The 19,107-nt window shown below is 45.3% G+C and overlaps 1 protein-coding gene across 1 annotated transcript; it reads left to right on the top strand.

The window, feature by feature from the left end:
* Nucleotides 1-4,660: 4,660 nt before the first annotated feature.
* Nucleotides 4,661-15,506, top strand: SELENOS (selenoprotein S). Its single transcript, XM_030317508.2, is given in 8 exon segments — nt 4,661-4,781; nt 5,460-5,474; nt 5,477-5,527; nt 5,530-5,592; nt 8,205-8,311; nt 12,068-12,084; nt 13,242-13,393; nt 14,829-15,506. Coding segments are annotated over 8 exon segments (561 nt in total). The 5' UTR covers nt 4,661-4,705; the 3' UTR covers nt 14,909-15,506.
* Nucleotides 15,507-19,107: the final 3,601 nt, after the last annotated feature.

Here is a 19,107-nt window from a genome sequence, read left to right as displayed (position 1 = left end):
ACCATCCATCTTTTCATCTGCTCGTGTTTGGTTGGCTTTGGGTCGGGTTTTTTTTAAGCTCCTTGGGAGATTTTCTAAATGTGAGAAACACTCGCTCTAAGTAGGCCTCTGAACAGTTGTGGGTGATTCCTGGTTGCTGGTTTGCTGTACTTGCAAAGTGTGTACAAGGTGCATGAGATATTGAAGGAACGCAACCTTCAAGGAGCTGACAGTCTAGCTGGGAACATGGAACTGTGGGTAGCAGTGGGGCTAAACCTCAGTGCAGTAGCAACTGCTAGAAATGAGTAGGGTAGAGCGGTCAGAAAGGAGGTGGAACTTGGCTATCAGGAGAATCTGGTCTTTAGTTTTCCTCAGTGTGGCCCTAAACCGGTGCTTTCCCACTCCAGTGCGCTGAACTTCCTGGACATCTTGTTAAAATGCAAGATCTGGTGGGGTGGGAGGCTGTGCTTTAAGTAGGTTCCCAGGTGCTGGCCTTCAGAGGACAACACTCCACACAGGATTTCCAGCCTCCCTCTCATCACTTCCTTAACTTCTACCTGACCCCTTTCAGCCCCTTCCAGAGCAGTCCCCTCTAATCATATACTGATGGCCCACACCATAGGGGGTTGCTCTGTTCTGGTTTTATCCTCACCTTGACAGATTTGGAGATTCATGTTTTTTAATGAGTTCCTGGGGCATTCAGGCACCAAGGAAATAACCCAAATATACAATAGGTGGATTTATAAACTAAAAGTTGCTCATTTAATTTGAGAGGAAGGTGACAGCAATTCATGCTCTCCTGTTCCCCTCACCAAGGTGTCCTTTGGGATTAGAACATTGCTAAATGTCCACAGGATCAGAACAGGACTTGGAGGGGGTGGGGGTCTTAAGATCTTCCTGCAACATCTTTCATGACATATGCCAGTGACGCTGCCTTTTCTACTTCTGCAGAGCCTTTTTGTTAATGCACATTTACTTGACACTTGTGCTTCTGATGAGACAACTAAAATGAGTCCATTTTTCTTCTCCATACTTAACATCCAGGGAAGCTATTGCCAGGAGGCTCCCTGCTCCCATCATTTTTAAGCCACCTACTAAGGAGCCTCTGGTCACTAACCTCGGTAATAAATTGGTTGCAGTTCACTTTTCTCCCACCACGTGCCCTACCTCTACATAGCCTACTTTGGGTGCTGGCTTTGACTGCGGGCAGTACTTAGCAGTAATACCCGGACTTTGGTGCCATTGCTAAGTGGATCTGAACTCAACAGGATTACTCTGGCACCAAACAGATTAATGACTCCCGGGTAATGACTGGAGGGCCGCTAAGCAAAAAACAAAAGGAGACCTTGTTATGTTATTTATGCTATTGTTGCAAGTGAGGATTTGGCAAAAACTTGACCAGAGGAAAGTGAGGGCTCCTTTGCTCAGGGCTCCACCAACATCTGTGTGTCTCAGGACCAGAAAAATTGGGTTTGCCTCAACCCAGTTTTTCCCAGAAGTCCAGTGTTTTCCATGTGCAATTTTGTGGAACATGAGGTTCAGTCACAGATAACTTCTCTCATGTTAATAGCCAAAACTATACCAGTGTACCAAGTGGCAGACATGCAGCTCTCAAAACAACAGTTTCTGTGGAACCACATTAAGACGTTCATTTGAATATTAGTTTTGTAGTATTTATGTGTAATTAGTAGGTTTTGACATTCTAAGAACTATAAATTTAGAAAATGTATATATATATATATTTTTTTATATATATATGCAGATATTTAACATAAATGCCACAGTACGAATCTACAAGAATGCCATCGAAAGGGCAATTCAAGTTTGACAACCACTATTGTTCGATTGCCATCTCAGTAATCTCCCTTAGTTACCGACACTTTTAATCCTGTCTTGCGTATACTTTTGTGAAAAAGTGAGATTAGGCCATTTATCAAGTTAGTTTTTGCCATAGTAATGCTGATTAACCATTCCCAAAACTCTGGCTTTTAAGTGATAATCACCATTCTCACAGCTGGCTTTGCTTTTTACTGCAGGTCAGTGGATTAACTAGGGTGGCTCAGCTTTATGTCATTGTCCTAGGACATCTGCCTACTTGCTATTAACCTAAGCAAGCCACCTGGCCAAGTCCAAAGTCAAAGGATGTGCAAACACACTCCTTCCACCTTGAGGCTATTGCAAGGATGTTCTCAGAAGGAAGGATGGATGAATTGGGGCTAATCATGTAGTCTATCATGGGCAGACTATACCATGGACGTTCTGGATTACTACCTTTGTCCTGTTTTTACAAATAACACTTGAGCAATTATATTAAGCAAAGTGTGTGCTGAAATAACTTTATGGTTCTAGATAAGATAGATGAGATGATACACCCTAATTAAAGGGACAAAGGTAACACTTATAAGCCTGGCTAGGAAGAATAACTTCTCACTGGGAACTTAAGAACAGCATTGAGGGGCCCCTGGGTGGCTCGGTTGGTTAAGCGTCCAACTGTAGCTCAGGTCATGATCTCAACAGTTGGTGAGTTCAAGCCCCACATCCGGCTCTGTGCTGACAGCTCAGAGCCTGGAGCCTGCTTCGGATTCTGGACCTCCCTCTCTCTTTCCCTCCCCTGCTCACACTCTGGTCTCTCTCTCAAAAATAGATAAACATTAAAAAAAAAAAAACCCGTATTCTAGGAACTGAAGCAAAACTCCTTTATCCGTGCATTCTAGTAACTCAAAATCTATTAGATTTTAGTTGAAATTCTATTCATACTGTAAGTACATATACAGACACACAGACTAGTTCATAATAGTACACAAAGGTACTTTATTCTTGTAGGTGTTTTAAAATGCAATATTTTCACGACTGTTGTGCTGGTTTTTATATCAAAATCCTGAATGAAAGCTCGCAACAACAGCAAATCTTTGCAACCTAGGATCTTCCTCCATCGCTACTCCAAATAAATCCCTGAACCACACCGCAAGCTCTGAAATGATGTTCACTGCAACATTCTTGAAGCTTTCACATCTTAATCTGACACTTGTCAGGGTGGGGAAGTATCTGTTAATCTTATTCAACCCACTTAACCACTAAGTTACTATAAAAAAAAAAAAGAATTTACCATGCATTAGTTGAAACTTGTGTCAGACCACTTTTCAGGACTCAACTCAGAAAAAAGAGAGGTCCTCACCGACTGCTTCCATGAACAGTGACTCCCGCAGTACAGTGTACCTGGTGTCCAGAGCATAACCAAACAAGTCAGGCAAGCCTGATCACTATGCATAAGGCGTGTGTGTGTGTGTGTGTGTGTGTAGGCTCTGAGCTGTCAGCACAGAGCACGACGAGGGGCGGGAACTCAGGAGCCTTGAGATCGTGACCAGAGCCCAAGACGGAAGCTTAATGGACTGAGCTACCCAGGTGCCCCCGCACATGGTATATTTAAAGCTGGTCCCAAACTAAGTACTGAAGTCATCCTGAGAAAGAGTTCGGTTTTAGCACATCGAGTTCCTGCAAGATGCCAGAGCAAGTGAGAAACCACTTCAAGAGTAATGGTTCATCATCTTTTACAAGTGAGAGGAAAACATCAAAGAATAAAATTCCTCCCTCCTAAACTCATCAAATCAGTGGCTGTCTTCACAGCCTTAATTGACAAAATCCAGGGTCCTCAATTTCCCCATTTCAAGAGCCCATTTTCAAGGTGGAGAACAGCTTTCAGGCTTTTCTTTGCCACGGCGCACGAACCACAGTCCCCCAGTAAAAATCTACGTCTCTTGCCGCGCAGGCCTTTGCCCTCCTGAGTCGGATCGCCCACTCCCCTGGAACTCCTAGGTGACCCAGAGCTGGGAGCGCCCACTGCGGTAGCGGTAGCGCCTGGGTAGGAGAGATGCAGGCCTCCTACGGGGTGGCGGCGCGCTCTGGCGTCATCACCTGGTCTCTGTTTTTTTTTCACGGTTGCATTTTTGATTGTCAACCCTCCCTCCGTGACACAGCTGTGTGTGTTCACCTCAAAGCCTTCTCCAAAAACACACTCAAGCCCAAATTTCAAGTAAGGTGGTTAAAGCAGGCCTCTGAGCGGCAGAGACGCCAGAGGAGTGGAAGGCGGTGAAGGAAGGCTTTGCAGGCAGAGGAAACAACCAGGAAACTGTGATAACAACTGCTACTGCCGCGTGACACCTCGTAGGATTCGATACGTGCTGGAGCCACCGCCTTAATTCTTTCCCCGGAGGTTTTGGTTCTGGAGGGGTGGAGAACCGTGAGAGTCGGCGGGCCTTTCTTAGCCTGAACACGGGCAGCTGGAGGAGGAGGCTGCCAGCGTTTCATCTGACGAGTTCTGCTGCCCAGTGGGCCCGGAGCAAGGATGTGGGCGCAAATCCTGTTTCCAGGCGGCCCCTAACCTCCAGGGACGTCGGCGTGCAATCGGTACAAAAGTAAACACGCCCGCGGGAGTCGGCCCGCAGGTCAGTCAGGCTGCTTTCCTCAGGCGAGCGGTGAGGCCGCCCAGCCCCACGGTGCGCAGTCGGCTGGGACAGTTTGTTGCCGCCCCGCCCCGCCCGGCTGGCCACGCCCCTCCTGGATGGACACACCCTCGCTGTGATAGGCCGAGTCTCAGGACCGGGTCGCGCCGCGATTGGCCGGGGCTCAGGGACGCTAGTCCCCGGAGCGCCACGTATACGGAGGGGCGGGCCGGAAGGCGAAGACTCGAGCTGACGCGGACCGGCCACCTAGGGTGGCGGCGGCGGCCATGGAGCGCGACGGGCAGCAGCTGTCCGCGCGGCCGGCCCTGGAGACAGAGGGATTGCGCTTCCTCCACGTCACGGGTGAGTGGCCCCGGGTTGCCGGTTGGTGCCACGAGCTGTCCTGGGCGCCGCCATGTTTGGTGGGTCGTCCTCCGCTGCGCGCCCGGCGGGGCCTGGGGAGGCCAGGGGAGGCCTGGCTGGGAGCCGGTGGCGGCCACGCAGGTCCGGGCGGCTGGCCTGGAACGCGCGCCGAGGCCCTCTAGGAGCTGCACTCCTCCTGGCTGCGCCGTCGGGCCCTTTTTTGCGCCAGTCCTTTATGCGAAGCAAGCCTTTGTGGCTTGCGTTACTGGGGCCACTGGGCCCTTGGCATTTCATTCCAGACCTCGCTTTCGTCCCCCATACCCGGCGCTGTATCGGCCCCCACGGCCACCCCTGTCTATAAATTTCTGAGGTCCGAAGGCCTTTGCCCTCCTGAGTCGGATCAACATCCCTCCAGACCCGTGAAACTCGCTTCCCGTGCTCTCCGGACTTGCCCTCCACCCCCGACTCTCCAGATGGTTGAGGAGTCCCTTCTCGGTGACCCCCGAATTGTACTCGCTTCTATTTTAACTGCCTACTTGGGAGGCCATTTCCTCAGCTAGACCCGGAGGGATTCGAGGGCAGGACCTATGCTTCCTTTGTCTTTTGGTGAATTTTATGAAAAAGTCCACTTAGCAATATATGGTTTTTTTACTTTCTTGAAAACTGTTTTCTTTTCAGTGGGCTCCCTGCTAGCCACTATGGCTGGTACATCGTCTTCAGCTGCATCCTTCTCTACGTGGTATTTCAGAGCTTTCCACCCGACTCAGGGCCCTGAGGCAGAGACAGCTGGACCGAGCTGCGGCTGCAGTGGGTTAGTGTCTGATAACAGAAAGGAAGGTGTGGCTTTACACCTCTTTCTTCTAGCATTTAAAAGTTAGTCTGTTACTAAAAGTAAGAAGGTCTTGCTTCTAATCTGCACGAGAGGAAAACCATTTTATGTTTCTGCAATTGATCTTGGGGAAATGTGCAATAGGTTTTTTAATTTCAGAGATTGTCATGGGATGGAAAACCTGCTTGGTGGTGGGTAGGGCACTCCTGCATATCTTTTAATGGTTTTTCATTTAGGGGATGGATTGAAATGAAAATTTCACAGCTTCTCCATACTTGGGGGTCTACCTACTAAATTTCTAGAACCATTGTGAGCGACAAGAAATGCAGACTTAGTTCTTCATATCCATCACATTTGATTTTCGCAACTTCCTCATCAGATCTGCTTTCAAGTTACATTTGGCTGTGGCAAAAATTTATTTAGCCTTTTTGCTAGATAGAAGCTAGTTTCTGAGGACATATCTAAACGATAAATGTTCAGGGGCACCTGGGTGGTTCAGTCGGTTAAGCGTCCAACTTCGGCTCAGGTCATGATCTACCGGTTCATGAGTTTGAGCCCCACGTCAGACTCTGTGCGGACAGCTTGGAGCCTGGAGCCTGTTTCGGATTCTGTGTCTCTCTCTCTCTCTCTGCTCCTCCCCCCGCTCACACTCTCTCTGTCTCTCAAAAATAACAGTTTAAAAAAAAAGAAATGTTAAATGTTTGGGGAGTAGCAGCATAATTAAACAGATAAAAATCATTCTTTGGACTCCCCACAGTTACTGAGAAGAGAGAAAAGCACATGTTGTGACACAAAAGTAGTCATTAGTGGAAAGACTTAGAAATGTCCTTTACTCAAACATGCCTCTCCTCTTTCCACGAAGCCCTGTGGTCCTGCCATTCTCTCCATCTTTTTTGATTATTGGCTGTACATCCACAACAAACTACAAATTACAGTTGTTCATCTTGCATAAGGTGCAGGATTTCATCAAGAGGGTGGCAGTGATGTTAGGAAACTGCTTTCGTCACCCAGTACAGCCTTCTTCATGGCGGAGGTGCTGGCAGTGTGAAATCTGTCTTACACTGGGAGAGCAGATCTATGAGATGATGGGCATTTTTAAAGAGAACTCGTTGTTTTCGTGAAGCACTGCAAAAAGTAAATGTGCAGCCCAAAGTGTTATGTTGTGCTGTTGTACGATTTTGTTAGGAAAATCAGGTTTAAAAACTCCACACTTGATTGATTTATACGGAGAATGACCTGATAGTTACAAATGGTTACCAAACTTCATATTCTGTGAAGTGGAATTGTCATTTTGTTTTGTTTAAGATAAAATTCCAGGGGCTCCTGGGTAGCTCAGCCAGTTAGTTATACATCTGACTTCAGCTCAGGTCATGATGTCACAGTTCATGAGTTCGAGCCCCGCATCAAGCTCTGTGCTGATAGCTCAGAGCCTGGAGTCTGCTCCAGATTCTGTCTCCTCTCTCTGTCCCTCCCCCAGTCACATTTTCTCTCTCTCTCTCAAAAATAAGTAAATACCTAAATAATTTACTTAAAAGTTCCAGCCATTCCTACCACTGCATATGCTCCCTTGACTGACCACAACATTTTAGCCCATTTTATGTGGATTCAATTAAGTGGTGTTTTCCCACTACTGTCTAGGTAGTGATGATTGCCTATACTTTTGTATAGTGCTGATTTGAACTACAAGTTCTTTGGTTTTTTCTTTATTTTTTAAAATTTATTTATTTTGAGACAGAGCATGAGTGGAGGAGGGGCAGGGAGAGAGGGAGGGAGAGAGGATCCCAAGCAGGCTCTGGGCCTTCTTCACAGAGCCCAACGTGGGGGTTGAACTCACAAAACTGTGAGAGCATAACCTGAGCTGAATCAAGAGTTGGATGCTTAACTGACTGAGCTACCCAGGCGCCCCTGTTTTCTTCTTTAAAAATTAGCCACACCCCTGTGTCCTTGCCCTTTGGTGATCCTTGACATGGTGGTTTGAGTAGATGAGCAGATAGAGAACTTAGCTGAATATTTATAAAATTCTGTTTTGTTTTATAAACCAAATAAAACAGATAAAGCTGGGGAGCTCATTTCCATTAATGCTAACTGGAAGGATGTTTCTTTTCCATAGAAACAAGGGTAAAGTATCTAAGGATCATTACCTCTTTGTGGTATAGATCTGGGCCAGGTAAGTGACGGCTAATGATCAGAAAACTTTATCTTCTCCTGGTTGTCTTCTAGCATTCTGGTCAGCCCTGGAGACTGGGCGTCAGGAGGTGTCCAGGTTGTGAATGGAATTTTGGGGTGCCCCTCAACCACTTCTTGTCTCAGTCACTGGGCTGTGCCAGGCTCTCTGACTTGGGATTGCTGGGGGAGCCCAGGCATAAACACATTTCTAAAGGGTTTCTGGTGCCCTGGATATTTAACTAGGGCTATGAACTATGACAATAGGACAATCCTCTGCCCCCATAAGCAGTAAAATACATGCAGAGCAATAGAATTTTTGTGTAAAATCCATGTTTTTTTGTATTGTCTGACATCTGTACTTCCATATCCTTCTAATAATATGGACTCTCAGGAGTTTCTTTTTTCTCAAATTGTTTCTGACATTTTAGAACCTGATGTTGTTGTTAAACGGCAAGAGGCTTTAGCAGCTGCCCGTTTGAAAATGCAAGAAGAATTAAATGCACAAGTCGAAAAGCATAAGGAAAAACTGAGACAGGTATGAACCGGTTTGAGTTTGAATATATGGTCTTAAGAAATAGTTGGAGGCTTAGTGGGTAAAAGAGTGTGTGTGGGTGTGTATACACACACTTGCCTGCATGGCCTCCCCCATTAGGGCGGGCACTGGGAACAACTGGTTGTGACAGAATCATTTCCACTTAGCATCTGTCAGCGTGCTTTCCTTGTGCAATATCTTACGGTTTATGGGGAAAAGACTCCTTTAAAAAAGATGTCTTTTATTTACCTTTTTGCTTTTCAGTGGTTTCCCCGCCTAGTATTTTCACCCAAAACGGTGTGTCAGGGTGCCGTGGCACTGGACACACGGGGTACACATTCAGCTTCTTCCTCCATTGTCTCTTTCAAGCCATGTATCTCATATGAACTAGCTTGGTGGGGCCACCTTCGGCAGATGGAAGGAGAGCCCAGGGAGGGTGGCGATGGGCTCAACCCAAGGGTGAGAAGGAGAGCAGGAGATGGAGTTTTGAAAGCTTTTTTACAGGTTTGGTTGGGGAGGGGGGAGGAGAAGGGGAGAGGTGGAAGAACCAAGGATGCGGTTGGAAGTGACCTGAGCCGGCAGGGGATTGTGCCGCCCTTCATAGGTGCGAGACCACCCACCAGATTGGACCCTGTCTGTAACTGAAACGACCAGGTGTGGACTCTGCTTTCTGAGAAGTGTCAGTCCAGATGTTTCTGGGCCCCCCTTCATCCTCCCAGAAGGAAACCTCTGCTGGCTCTAAGGCAGCAGAGCAATAGGTCTTCCTGTCGGCTTTGCCTGTGTCTCTGGTGTTTCCAGGGTCATGTGCCTTTCTGCCACTGCTAGTGGCTATTGTGGTTTCTGTGTGGTCTCCCCAGCTTGGCTGGAGCCCAGAAAGAAAGGGTAGAGCAGGACCACACCTGCTCCACACATTCCTCCTCCATGGTAACTCTCTCAGCAGCCTTCTTCTGTGTGTAGTTGCGCATTTCCACTAAAAGCAGCCAGTAACCTAGAATGTACTAGCACATTGCTGTTACTTAACTTTTTAAATCACACAGAGTAAAAAAATTCGAGATATAAAAATCAATACCATGAAAATTAAGTTTCTCATCTTCTTGTTCTACCTGCTGCTGCCCAAGCATTCCCTATTAGGATTTGTAGATATTTTTTCCAGAAGTATTTATCCATATATAAACACACATAGGAATTTTTCATTGAAGTGGCAGCAGAGTATACATAAATGCCATTTTTGAGCATGTTTTAGTTCTTTTAGTTTTTGAGCCAGTTTTGAGCATATTTTAGGTTTTTGCTCTGCCGATCTCAAACCATGTAATTATTATTGTTCCTAGAGCCACCGAATAAGTTGAATTCCTTCTGCATGTCAGAATGGATGACTTCAGGGCCTGAGTTTTTTGTGTGGTGTCCATGAGATAGCTTGATCGTTTATGCAGTTTGCCGATGCAGCTAAAAATAATCTTTTTAAAAGATCACTTTTTAAAATTGCAGTCTGAGCCCCCGAAAATTGGCAAAGGGACAAAAGCTTGTGTTCAGTGTTCAGATTGTTGTAGCACATGTGGTTCTGTCTCGTGTACTTCACAAACATAATAGTAATAATCAACTGACTGAGCCTGCCTGACCCACAGCTAACTGCGCTCTCTTGTTTGTAGTCTCAGGATATGTCAGCTGAGTCCCATCCTGGCATTCTCTGTGTCAGCTAGGAGTATAGAATAGATGATTTCCTCCTTGACTTCTTGTATCTGCAGACAGCAGAAGCATGGGGAGACAGGTATTTGGGGTTATCAGCAAGGGGCTCTGAAAGCCATGGAGGAATTTTCTGGATATGTGATTTCTTAAGGCATCTTCTCACATACCCTTGTGACATCACAGTGTAACTGGAACCAGAATGAAACCAGCAGTTTGGGTCTGGATTCCACTGGGAATGGGAAATGTAGCGTATGTAAGCTATGGTACCCAGTTACTGGCAGAAATGTTGTTCTTCTGGGAGTAGGAAGCAGAGCCAAAGGCCCAGGGCACCGTGTTCCCACCCTCCTCGGGTGCCTACTCACTGTAGGATTACAAGCTTTCTCAAGTGCTCATTGTTGTGCACAGTTTTCCACCAAGATTAGTTTTTCCTTATGTTTCCAGTAGTATTTGACTTTCAAAGCACTTTCAAATCTTCTCTCATTAGATCCTCACAGAATGCAAAGCAGAGGGATTAAGTGATTTAGGTAACATGGCCACATGGCCACAGAGCAGGCCTGCCAGCCACGCTCACCTGTTCCAAGTCAGAATTCTTTCACATGTCCTCCTATGGGCAAGTTTCAGGAGAACTGATCGGTATTCATTTTTCCATGATGCCTTTTGCTTTCTTTAGTAAAGTTTCTGTTTGTGAGTTAAATTCCTACCACTAGATGACAGCACTGTTATTAACTAAAGAAAACACAGGTGAAGGTTTGGTTTGAAGGACTTTTAAATTAGAAAATTGTTGGGGTGCCAGGTGGCTTACTCGGTTGAGCGTCCAACTCGGTTTCAGTTCAGGTCATGATCTCACATTCGTGAGTTAGAACTTTGCATTGGGCTCCGCTTTGAGCATGGAGCCTGCTTAAGATTCTCTCTCTCCATATATGAATAACCCAACGCTAATATCATCTTCAATGGGGAAAAACTGAGAGCTTTCCCCTTAAGGTCAGGAACAAGACAGGGATGTCCACTCTCGCCACTGTTATTCAACATAGTATTGGAAGTCTTAGCCTCTGCAATCAGACAATACAAAGAACTAAAAGGCATCCAAATCAGCCAGGAGGAAGTCAAACTTTCACTCTTTACAGATGACATGATATTCTATATGGAAAACCCAAAAGATAGCACCGAAAAACTGCCAGAACTGATTCATGAGTTCAGCAAAGTGGCAGGATATAAAATCAACGCAGAGAAATCAGTTGCATTCCTATTCACCAACTATGAAGCAAGAGAAAGAGAAATCAAGCAATCGATCCCACTTATAATTGCACCAAAAACCATAAAATACCTAGGAATCTAACCAAAAAGGTAAAAAATCTATACACTGAAAACTATAGAAAACTTATGAAAGAAATTGAAGAAGACACAAAAAAAATGGAAAAAGATTCCATGCTCCTGGATAGGAAGAACAAATATTGTTAAAATGTCGATACTACCCAAAGCAATCTACATATTCAATGCAATCCCTATCAAAATAACACCAGCATTCTTCACAGAGCTAGAACAAATAATCCTCAAATTTGTATGGAACCAGAAAGGACCCCAAATAACCAAGCAGTCTTGAAAAAGAAAACCAAAGCAGGAGGCATCACAATCCCAGACTTCAAGCTATATTACAAAGCTGTAATCATCAAGACAGTATGGTACTTGGCACAAGAACAGACACTCAGATCAGTGGAACAGAATAGAGAACCCAGAAGTGGACCAACAGACGTATGGCCACCTAATCTTTGACAAAGCAAGAAAGAATATCCAATGGAATAAAGACAGTCTCTTCAGCAAGTGGTGCTGGGAAAACTGGACAGCGACATGCAGAAGAATGAACCTGGACCACTTTCTTACACTATACACAAAAATAAACTCAAAATGGATGGAAGACCTAAATGTAAGACAGGAAGCCGTCAAAATCCTCGAGGAGAAAGCAGGCAAAAACCTCCTTGATCTTGGCTGCAGCAACTTCTTACTCAACACGTTTCTGGAGGCAAGGGAAACAAGCAAAAATGAACTACTGGGACCTCATCAAAATAAGTTTCTGCACAGCTAAGGAAACAGCAAAAGTAAAAGGCAACCGACAGAATGGGAGAAGATATTTGCAAACAACATATCAGATAAAGGTTAGTATTCTATAAAGAACTTATCAAACTCAACACCCAAAAAACAATCCAGTGAAGAAATATACCAAAGACATGAATAGACACTTCTCCAAAGAAGACATCCAGATGGCCAACTGACACATGAATAAATGCTCAACATCACTCATCATCAGGGAAATACAAATCAAAACCACAATGAGCTACCACCTCACACCTGTCAGAATGGCTAACATTAACTCAGACAACAACACATGTTGACAAGGATGCGGAGAAAGAGGAACCCTTTTGCACTGCTGTTGGGAATGCAAACGGGTGTAGCCACTCTGGAAAACAGTATGGAGGTTCCTCAAAAAATTAAAAATAGAACTACCCTACGACCCAGCAATTGCACTACTAGGTATTTATCCAAGGGATACAGGTGTGCTGTTTCAAAGGGACACATGCACCCCAATGTTTATAGCAGCACTATCAACAATAGCCAAAGTATGGAAAGAGCCCAAATGTCCATCGATGGATGAATGGATAAAGAAGATATGGTACACACACACACCACACACACACACACACACAATGGAGTATTACTCGGCAATCAAAAAGAATGAAATCTTGCCATTTGCAACTACATGGATGGAACTGGAGGGTATTATGCTAAGTGAAATTAGTCAGAGAAAGACAAATATCATATGGCTTCACTCATATGAGGATTTTAACACATCTCCGGAGGCAAGGGAAACAGACAAAACAGATGAACATAAGGGAAGGGAAACAAAAATAATACAAAAAACAGGGACAAAACATAAGAGACTCTTCAATATGGAGAACAAACTGAGAGTTACGGGAGGGGTTGTGGGAGGGGGGATGGGCTAAATGGGTAAGGGGCATTAAGGAATCTCCTGAAATCATTGTTGCGCTATATGCTAACTAACCTGGATGTAAATTTTAAAAAATTTTTTTAAAAAGTTTCTTCTCTCTCCCTCTGTGTCTCTCTCCTGTTTGCATGCCCTAAAATTAAAAAACAAAAATTAGAAAATTGGCACAGTTTGCGTTTTCTTTGAGGAAGATGACAGCTTCTGAATTCATTCTGTAACGTGTGATTCTTCCTCAGCTTGAAGAACAAAAAGGAGACAGAAGATTGAAATGTGGGACAGCATGCAAGAAGGAAAAAGTTACAAAGGAAATATAAGAAAGCCCCCGGAAGAAGATAGTGCTGGGCCTTCTACTTCATCAGTCCTGCCGAAACGGAAGTCTGACAGAAAACCTCTGCGAGGAGGTGGTAAGTACCTAACGTTAAAGCATTTTGAGCAATTATGGCATATATTTACCTTTTAAAAACAAGGTTCTGTTTCTTCCTTTTGTTGTCTATAAACTGAGGCTAATTCCGAAGTTTAGGATTATGGAGATTAAACAGAAGAAGCACATACCAAGCCCCCCATACCCCTGGCAGTCACCAACCTGGGGAGCCCTCTTACCCAGTGTCCCAGGGCAAGGATGTGGGTGAAAATCCTGCTTTCTGAAGGCCTGTAACCTCCTTGGCCTCAGTGTCCACTTAGTAAAAAAAAAAAAAAAAAAGTAAACCTTCAATAAGTTGAAAAGGAGGTCAGTCAAGGCCCCAGTGAGTGGAATGATGGCACTCGTATGTCTGCCCCTCCCCTGCTTGCACTTGCCTGCACATGTACTCACTCTCTCTCTCTCAAAAATAAACATTAAAAAAAATTTTTTTTAACTTACCTTGCTGGAAGGATATTTTTCAGAGCAAACAGTGGTGATATTTAGGAGAGGAGTGGAAATCGTAGAAAATGTAATGCATGATATTGCTATGTGCATGGTATCTTAGTGTTTCCATTGATCCTGAGCTAGATGCTCTCTGACTAGCTTGGTGTGTTACAAATAAGGAAATTGAGGCATAGGGAGTTATTGCCCAAAGATGCCACAGCAAGTAAAGAGCAAAACCACCTCAGTTAAGGTCTCACTGGCCTAAAGCCTGAGCACTCAACCCAGTTACCAAATGTCCATTAACTTTGGGAAGCTAGTGAGTTTGCAGGGTTAAGAATGAGGGCAGAGTACATAGATTACCCATTTCTCACTGAGAACAGCAAGTTCTGTTCTGTTTTGATTTTTTTAAATTTATTTTCTGTAGCTTGAACAGTCCTTATTTGCATGTATACATTTTATTTATTATTTATTTTAGAGCGGGAGAGTTAGAGCGCAAGCAGGGGAGGAGCAGAGAAGGAGAGAGAGAATCCCAAGCAAGCTCTGTGCTGTCAGTACAGAGCCTGACTCGGGGCTCAATCCCATGAACCATGAGATCATGACCTGAGCCAAGACTAAGAAATGCTTAACTGCCTGAGCCACCCAGGCGCTGCTGAATTGTATACATTTTGTTAAGCACTATAATAGGGGCCTCCATATATTTAAATCCAGCCATCTTGAGAGGTTTTTTTGGGCAAATTTGTTGTGTGTTTTGGGGAGTTTCATATGTTTGAGGAGTTGAGATCAGGAAGCTGGATGGCTTTTATTCCCACCGAAAGTCAATTCAAAGTGCAGTCACAGAATAAAGTTATTTTTTTCACATGGTAGCTAAAAGTTTGGTGAAAATGTCCGTGAGAATAGAATCCATAGCTTTGTAGTGCTTTGCATGTGAGGATCACGATTTTATGTTTGATACAGAATGTTCCCAGTACTGTTTTGCTTCCTTTCTCTCATCCCAGGTTACAACCCTTTGTCTGGTGAAGGAGGTGGAGCCTGCTCCTGGAGACCCGGACGCAGAGGCCCGTCAGCTGGTGGATGAGGCTAAGAATCTTGTTAGTGTCGCTTTTGACATTAGCAAGATGAATCCGTAACCCTCAGTTCAATTGCCTTACGCACACTTTTCACAGTGACTAGCCAAGGGGAGTGGGGTTTATTTCTGATCTTAACTACACCTGCATCTTTAATGGTCGAAGTCCGCATAGGATATAGACCTCACCACTAGCAGTAGTGACAGTTGGTCACAGTTCACTAACTGTGAACACAATGAGTGTGTTCATTGATTTCATGAGTTATTGCTAGTTGGTAGATAAGACCCTCCAGGTGACTAACAATCTTGAGATGAAAGAGACTAGTAATGGTTCTTCAAGTTAGAAGTCCTTGCTGGTAGGACAGTCTCTGTGACAGGTTGCGTTGAATGATGTCTTCCTTGTAAATGGTGAGCCCACCAGCGAGGATTACTGATGCAGACAGTTGATGGGGTTGTTTCTGTATATTATTTTTATGTACAGAACTTTGTTAAAAAACCTGTAAATATTAAAAAAAAATGCAAAGAACATTTTTAGCATCTTTATTAAATTCAAGGAAACTTCTTTATGAACTTGAATTTGTCAAACATTAAACAGCTTTTTATCATCCCACAACCTCCTACTATTACTCATTTTCCCTCCTCATGATTTCTCTCCTGTGGTGAGCATGGCGCGTGACAGCTACAATGATTCCCAGAGTTGGCAGACCCATTGGGGTTTGTCCACAAAATCGGGTGCTTGGAGTGGAATTGCTAAACCAATAAGATAAACATCTTGTCTAGAGGTGTCTCGAGGGCCATCCAGGTTTCTAAGGGCCCTGTGGGTCATTCCCCTTGCACGATGACTCCTTCTTAGCTCGTGGGCTGGATTTGGCCTGTGTGCTGTAGTTTACAGAGCCTGCTGTCAAGTGGAGATATCCTAAGAAGGAACAAAATTAATCTTTAGAATTAGCCGGGAAAGTATCCTAGAGTGGTCTCATATAAATTAGCCAACATTCTTGAGTTGAGTATCTGATATATGTGAAGTATTCTGTCATCATCTTCCTTGATATAAAGAAAGGAAGAAATACATTCTGGTTTTATGGGACTCACAGTCTCTTGGGGAAGGTTGGGGAGAGCAAAAACAGGACACTTGAACAGCGTACTTAACAAACAAGTAGGTGGGATAGTCAAGACTAGAATTTGAGTCTGGAGACATTTGAGTTAAATTTTGGGTGGGGGGTATTTGGCGGGGCGGAGGCGCTGGGGGTGGGGGGGGCTTCCGACTTCGGCTCAGGTCATGATCTCACAGTTTGTGAGTTCGAGCCCCACGTTAGGCTCTGTGCTGACAGCTCAGAGCCTGGAGCCTGCTTCGGATTCTGTGTCTCCTTCTCTCTCTGCCCCTTCCCCACTTGTGCTGTGTCTGTCTCTCAAAAATAAATAAAATATTTAAAAAAATTTATAAAAGAAAATTTTGGGTGGGGGATACCAGGGGTTCCAGACAGAAGAGCAGGCCAGTGAAAACAAGGTTGGGGTTTGTGAGGTTTAGGAGATCCCAGTTTCCAGTTTGTAACCAGATTGGCTTTTTACCAGTATAGAAGCCTTACAGCATGGGAAGTTTCACACTTGGGTTAAAGTATTTATCCAGATTTGTTTACATTTAGAGAGATTCCCTTGTGGGCTGTAAAGGAACTTTTTAATAATTCTTTTACATATTTTCTGTAGCTGAAAACATGTGTTAAGTCGCTCTCAGTGATTCATTTTAGAAGTGGAAGGGCATGTTTTAGTATACGTGAGCTGTGACTCATTTCCCTCAAGCCTCGTTTTTCCATAAATTTAGAAATTAGCAAGTCATGAGCACATGGGAAGAAACGATGCTTGAATTTTGAGCCCTGATCACCATAGTTGACTTCATCCTTGCACCCCTAACAGCCAAGGGCCCAAGATAACCAGGGTGGGGACCTTGCTCTAGCCAATGAAGCAGTTCTGTGGGGTAGAAATAGTGGGGAAATTGTGTGCCACAAGCTGAGGGCAGAAAGCGTTTCAGAAGGGTGGGCTGAGGTAGCCAGGGAAGGTGGGTCTTGCTCTCCTCTTGAAAGGAGGAGGAGGTGGAGCCAGAACCTGAGGCCTGTGGGGAAGAAGAGAGTGGGCCAGGGCCAGAGAGCCATGTCGAACCGGGCAGGACACTGCCTCATGCCTCAGCAAAGGGGCTGCGGCTGGGATGGCAGCTTGGAACTGACGTGATAGACCCTTGGGAGCTGTAAGTTTTCAGTGATGAATGTGTGACCCAGTCCATCCTGATCATGGAGAAACGTTAGTAGACCCTTGGGCAAGATACAGATGAGTGTTCAGTTGAAACTCTGGTAGTTGGAGTTCTGTCCTTGACCCGTGCACCTGCCTCTGTACATGAGGAGAAAGATTTGAACAGTCATTCGGATCCCCTACCCTCTCACGGACTCCACTCTTGCCTCTCCTAACCCCCTGCCCTCTCTACTGGCTCTTCTTCACCACATGTTCAAGCGGGCTTTGCATCCAAACAAGAATGAGCCCATGTGAAACAGAGCCTTGGCTCCCGCTGGTGCCCTTCCCTGCAGCTCAAGCTTGGAGTTGTCTCTGCTTGTCATCTGCTTCTTACCCAACCTGCTGAACACTGGGCTCTCACTGGGCCATCAGATTTCAAACTGGTGGAACTCTTGGTTACGGCTTGTTTGGCCTAGTAGCACTTGACCCCTCCTTGCTGCCCCTCCTATTCTTTTTTTTTTTTTTTCAACGTTTTTTATTTATTTCTGGGACAGAGAGAGACAGAGCATGAACGGGGGAGGGGCAGAGAGAGAGGGAGACACAGAATCGGAAACAGGCTCCAGGCTCCAAGCCATCAGCCCAGAGCCTGACGCGGGGCTCGAACTCACGGACCGTGAGATCGTGACCTGGCTGAAGTCGGACGCTTAACCGACTGCGCCACCCGGGCGCCCCATGCCCCTCCTATTCTGTCTGCCACAGCACCACAAGCTGGGTTTTATTCCCACAATGGCCCACATCTCTCCCCTTGCCAGTTCCCTCCTTGAACCAGTTTTCTGTAATCTCTGTCTAGTTCTGCCTCTCCAAAGCTCTTAAGGTCACCTGTGGTATTACCTGACGGATCATTCTCAGTACTCCCCTTAACCAAGCATCATTGGCGATAATTGAGCACTCCTTGGAAAAACACTGTTGACTGCTAGGACTCCGCACGTGACTGGTTTGCTCCTACCTTTCTGGCCGTTGCTATGTGCTTTTTTTCTCACCTTCCTGACCACTAAATGCTGGAGTTAGAGGAAGTTAAAAAGTCAAGAAGGTAACCAGTGTTGGGGGCATTGTGGAAACCACACAGGTACGGACACCTTACACACTGGTTGGCTGGCTCTCAGCTGGCGGCAGGTGAGGGAGGCCATGTGTTTCTCAATCTCCAACAGCCTGGCTGGGCTTGTTCACATGGTGATTCAGCTCCAGGAAGAGTGTGCCAAAACTTTCCAAGTCTGTTTGCTTCACATTTGCCACCATCCCATCAGCCTAACCAATTCCTAAGTCCAGGCCCGATGCAAAGGTGGGGGAAGACCTCTCAATGGAAGAAACAAAAACCATGTAGAAGGGTGTGGAAGCAGAGAAGGGAAAGAAACTGGCCATTTGCAGTGGAAGTATGGTAAGTCCTCATGGATCTTCTAATACCAGTCTTTCAGTCTTTGAAATACCCAATCTGGATCAAGGATCACTTGATCCTTGAGGACCATCCCCAAGATTTGTAATCAAGAGAATTGCCTAACAAATAGGAAGAATGCTGCTCTGGTAAATATATCACACCCTGATCCCAAAAGGAGCCTAGAAAATGCCCTGTTAATGGTTAGGGTCCAGCAGGAAACATGGCTTACTCAAACCAGTTGATGGAGGAGTAAGTACTCAGTAGAGGAGTAAGTACTCAGTAGGAGTAAGTACTCAGTAAGTACTCAGTAGAGAAGCTAACTGCATAGGTGTAGTTGGGGTTTAGGGAAACCAGTGAGAGAGGGTACAATACCAGGGACAGCCAGCACCACTGGGGAGCCATTGATGCTTTCCTCCCCACCCCACAAGCTAAAGATCTGCAAAGAGACCAGTCACCAGAACCTGTAGAGAGGGCCTATGTGGGAGAAATCTGCCTGACAAAGACGGCCTGCGGTAGAGAGAGCCAACCCGTGCTTCCCAGTGAGAAGGAACCAGAATAAGTA

This window comes from Lynx canadensis, chromosome B3 (assembly GCF_007474595.2).
Source record: "Lynx canadensis isolate LIC74 chromosome B3, mLynCan4.pri.v2, whole genome shotgun sequence".
Taxonomy (NCBI): Eukaryota; Metazoa; Chordata; class Mammalia; order Carnivora; family Felidae; genus Lynx; species Lynx canadensis.
This window is presented reverse-complemented; position numbering and strand designations above follow the sequence as displayed.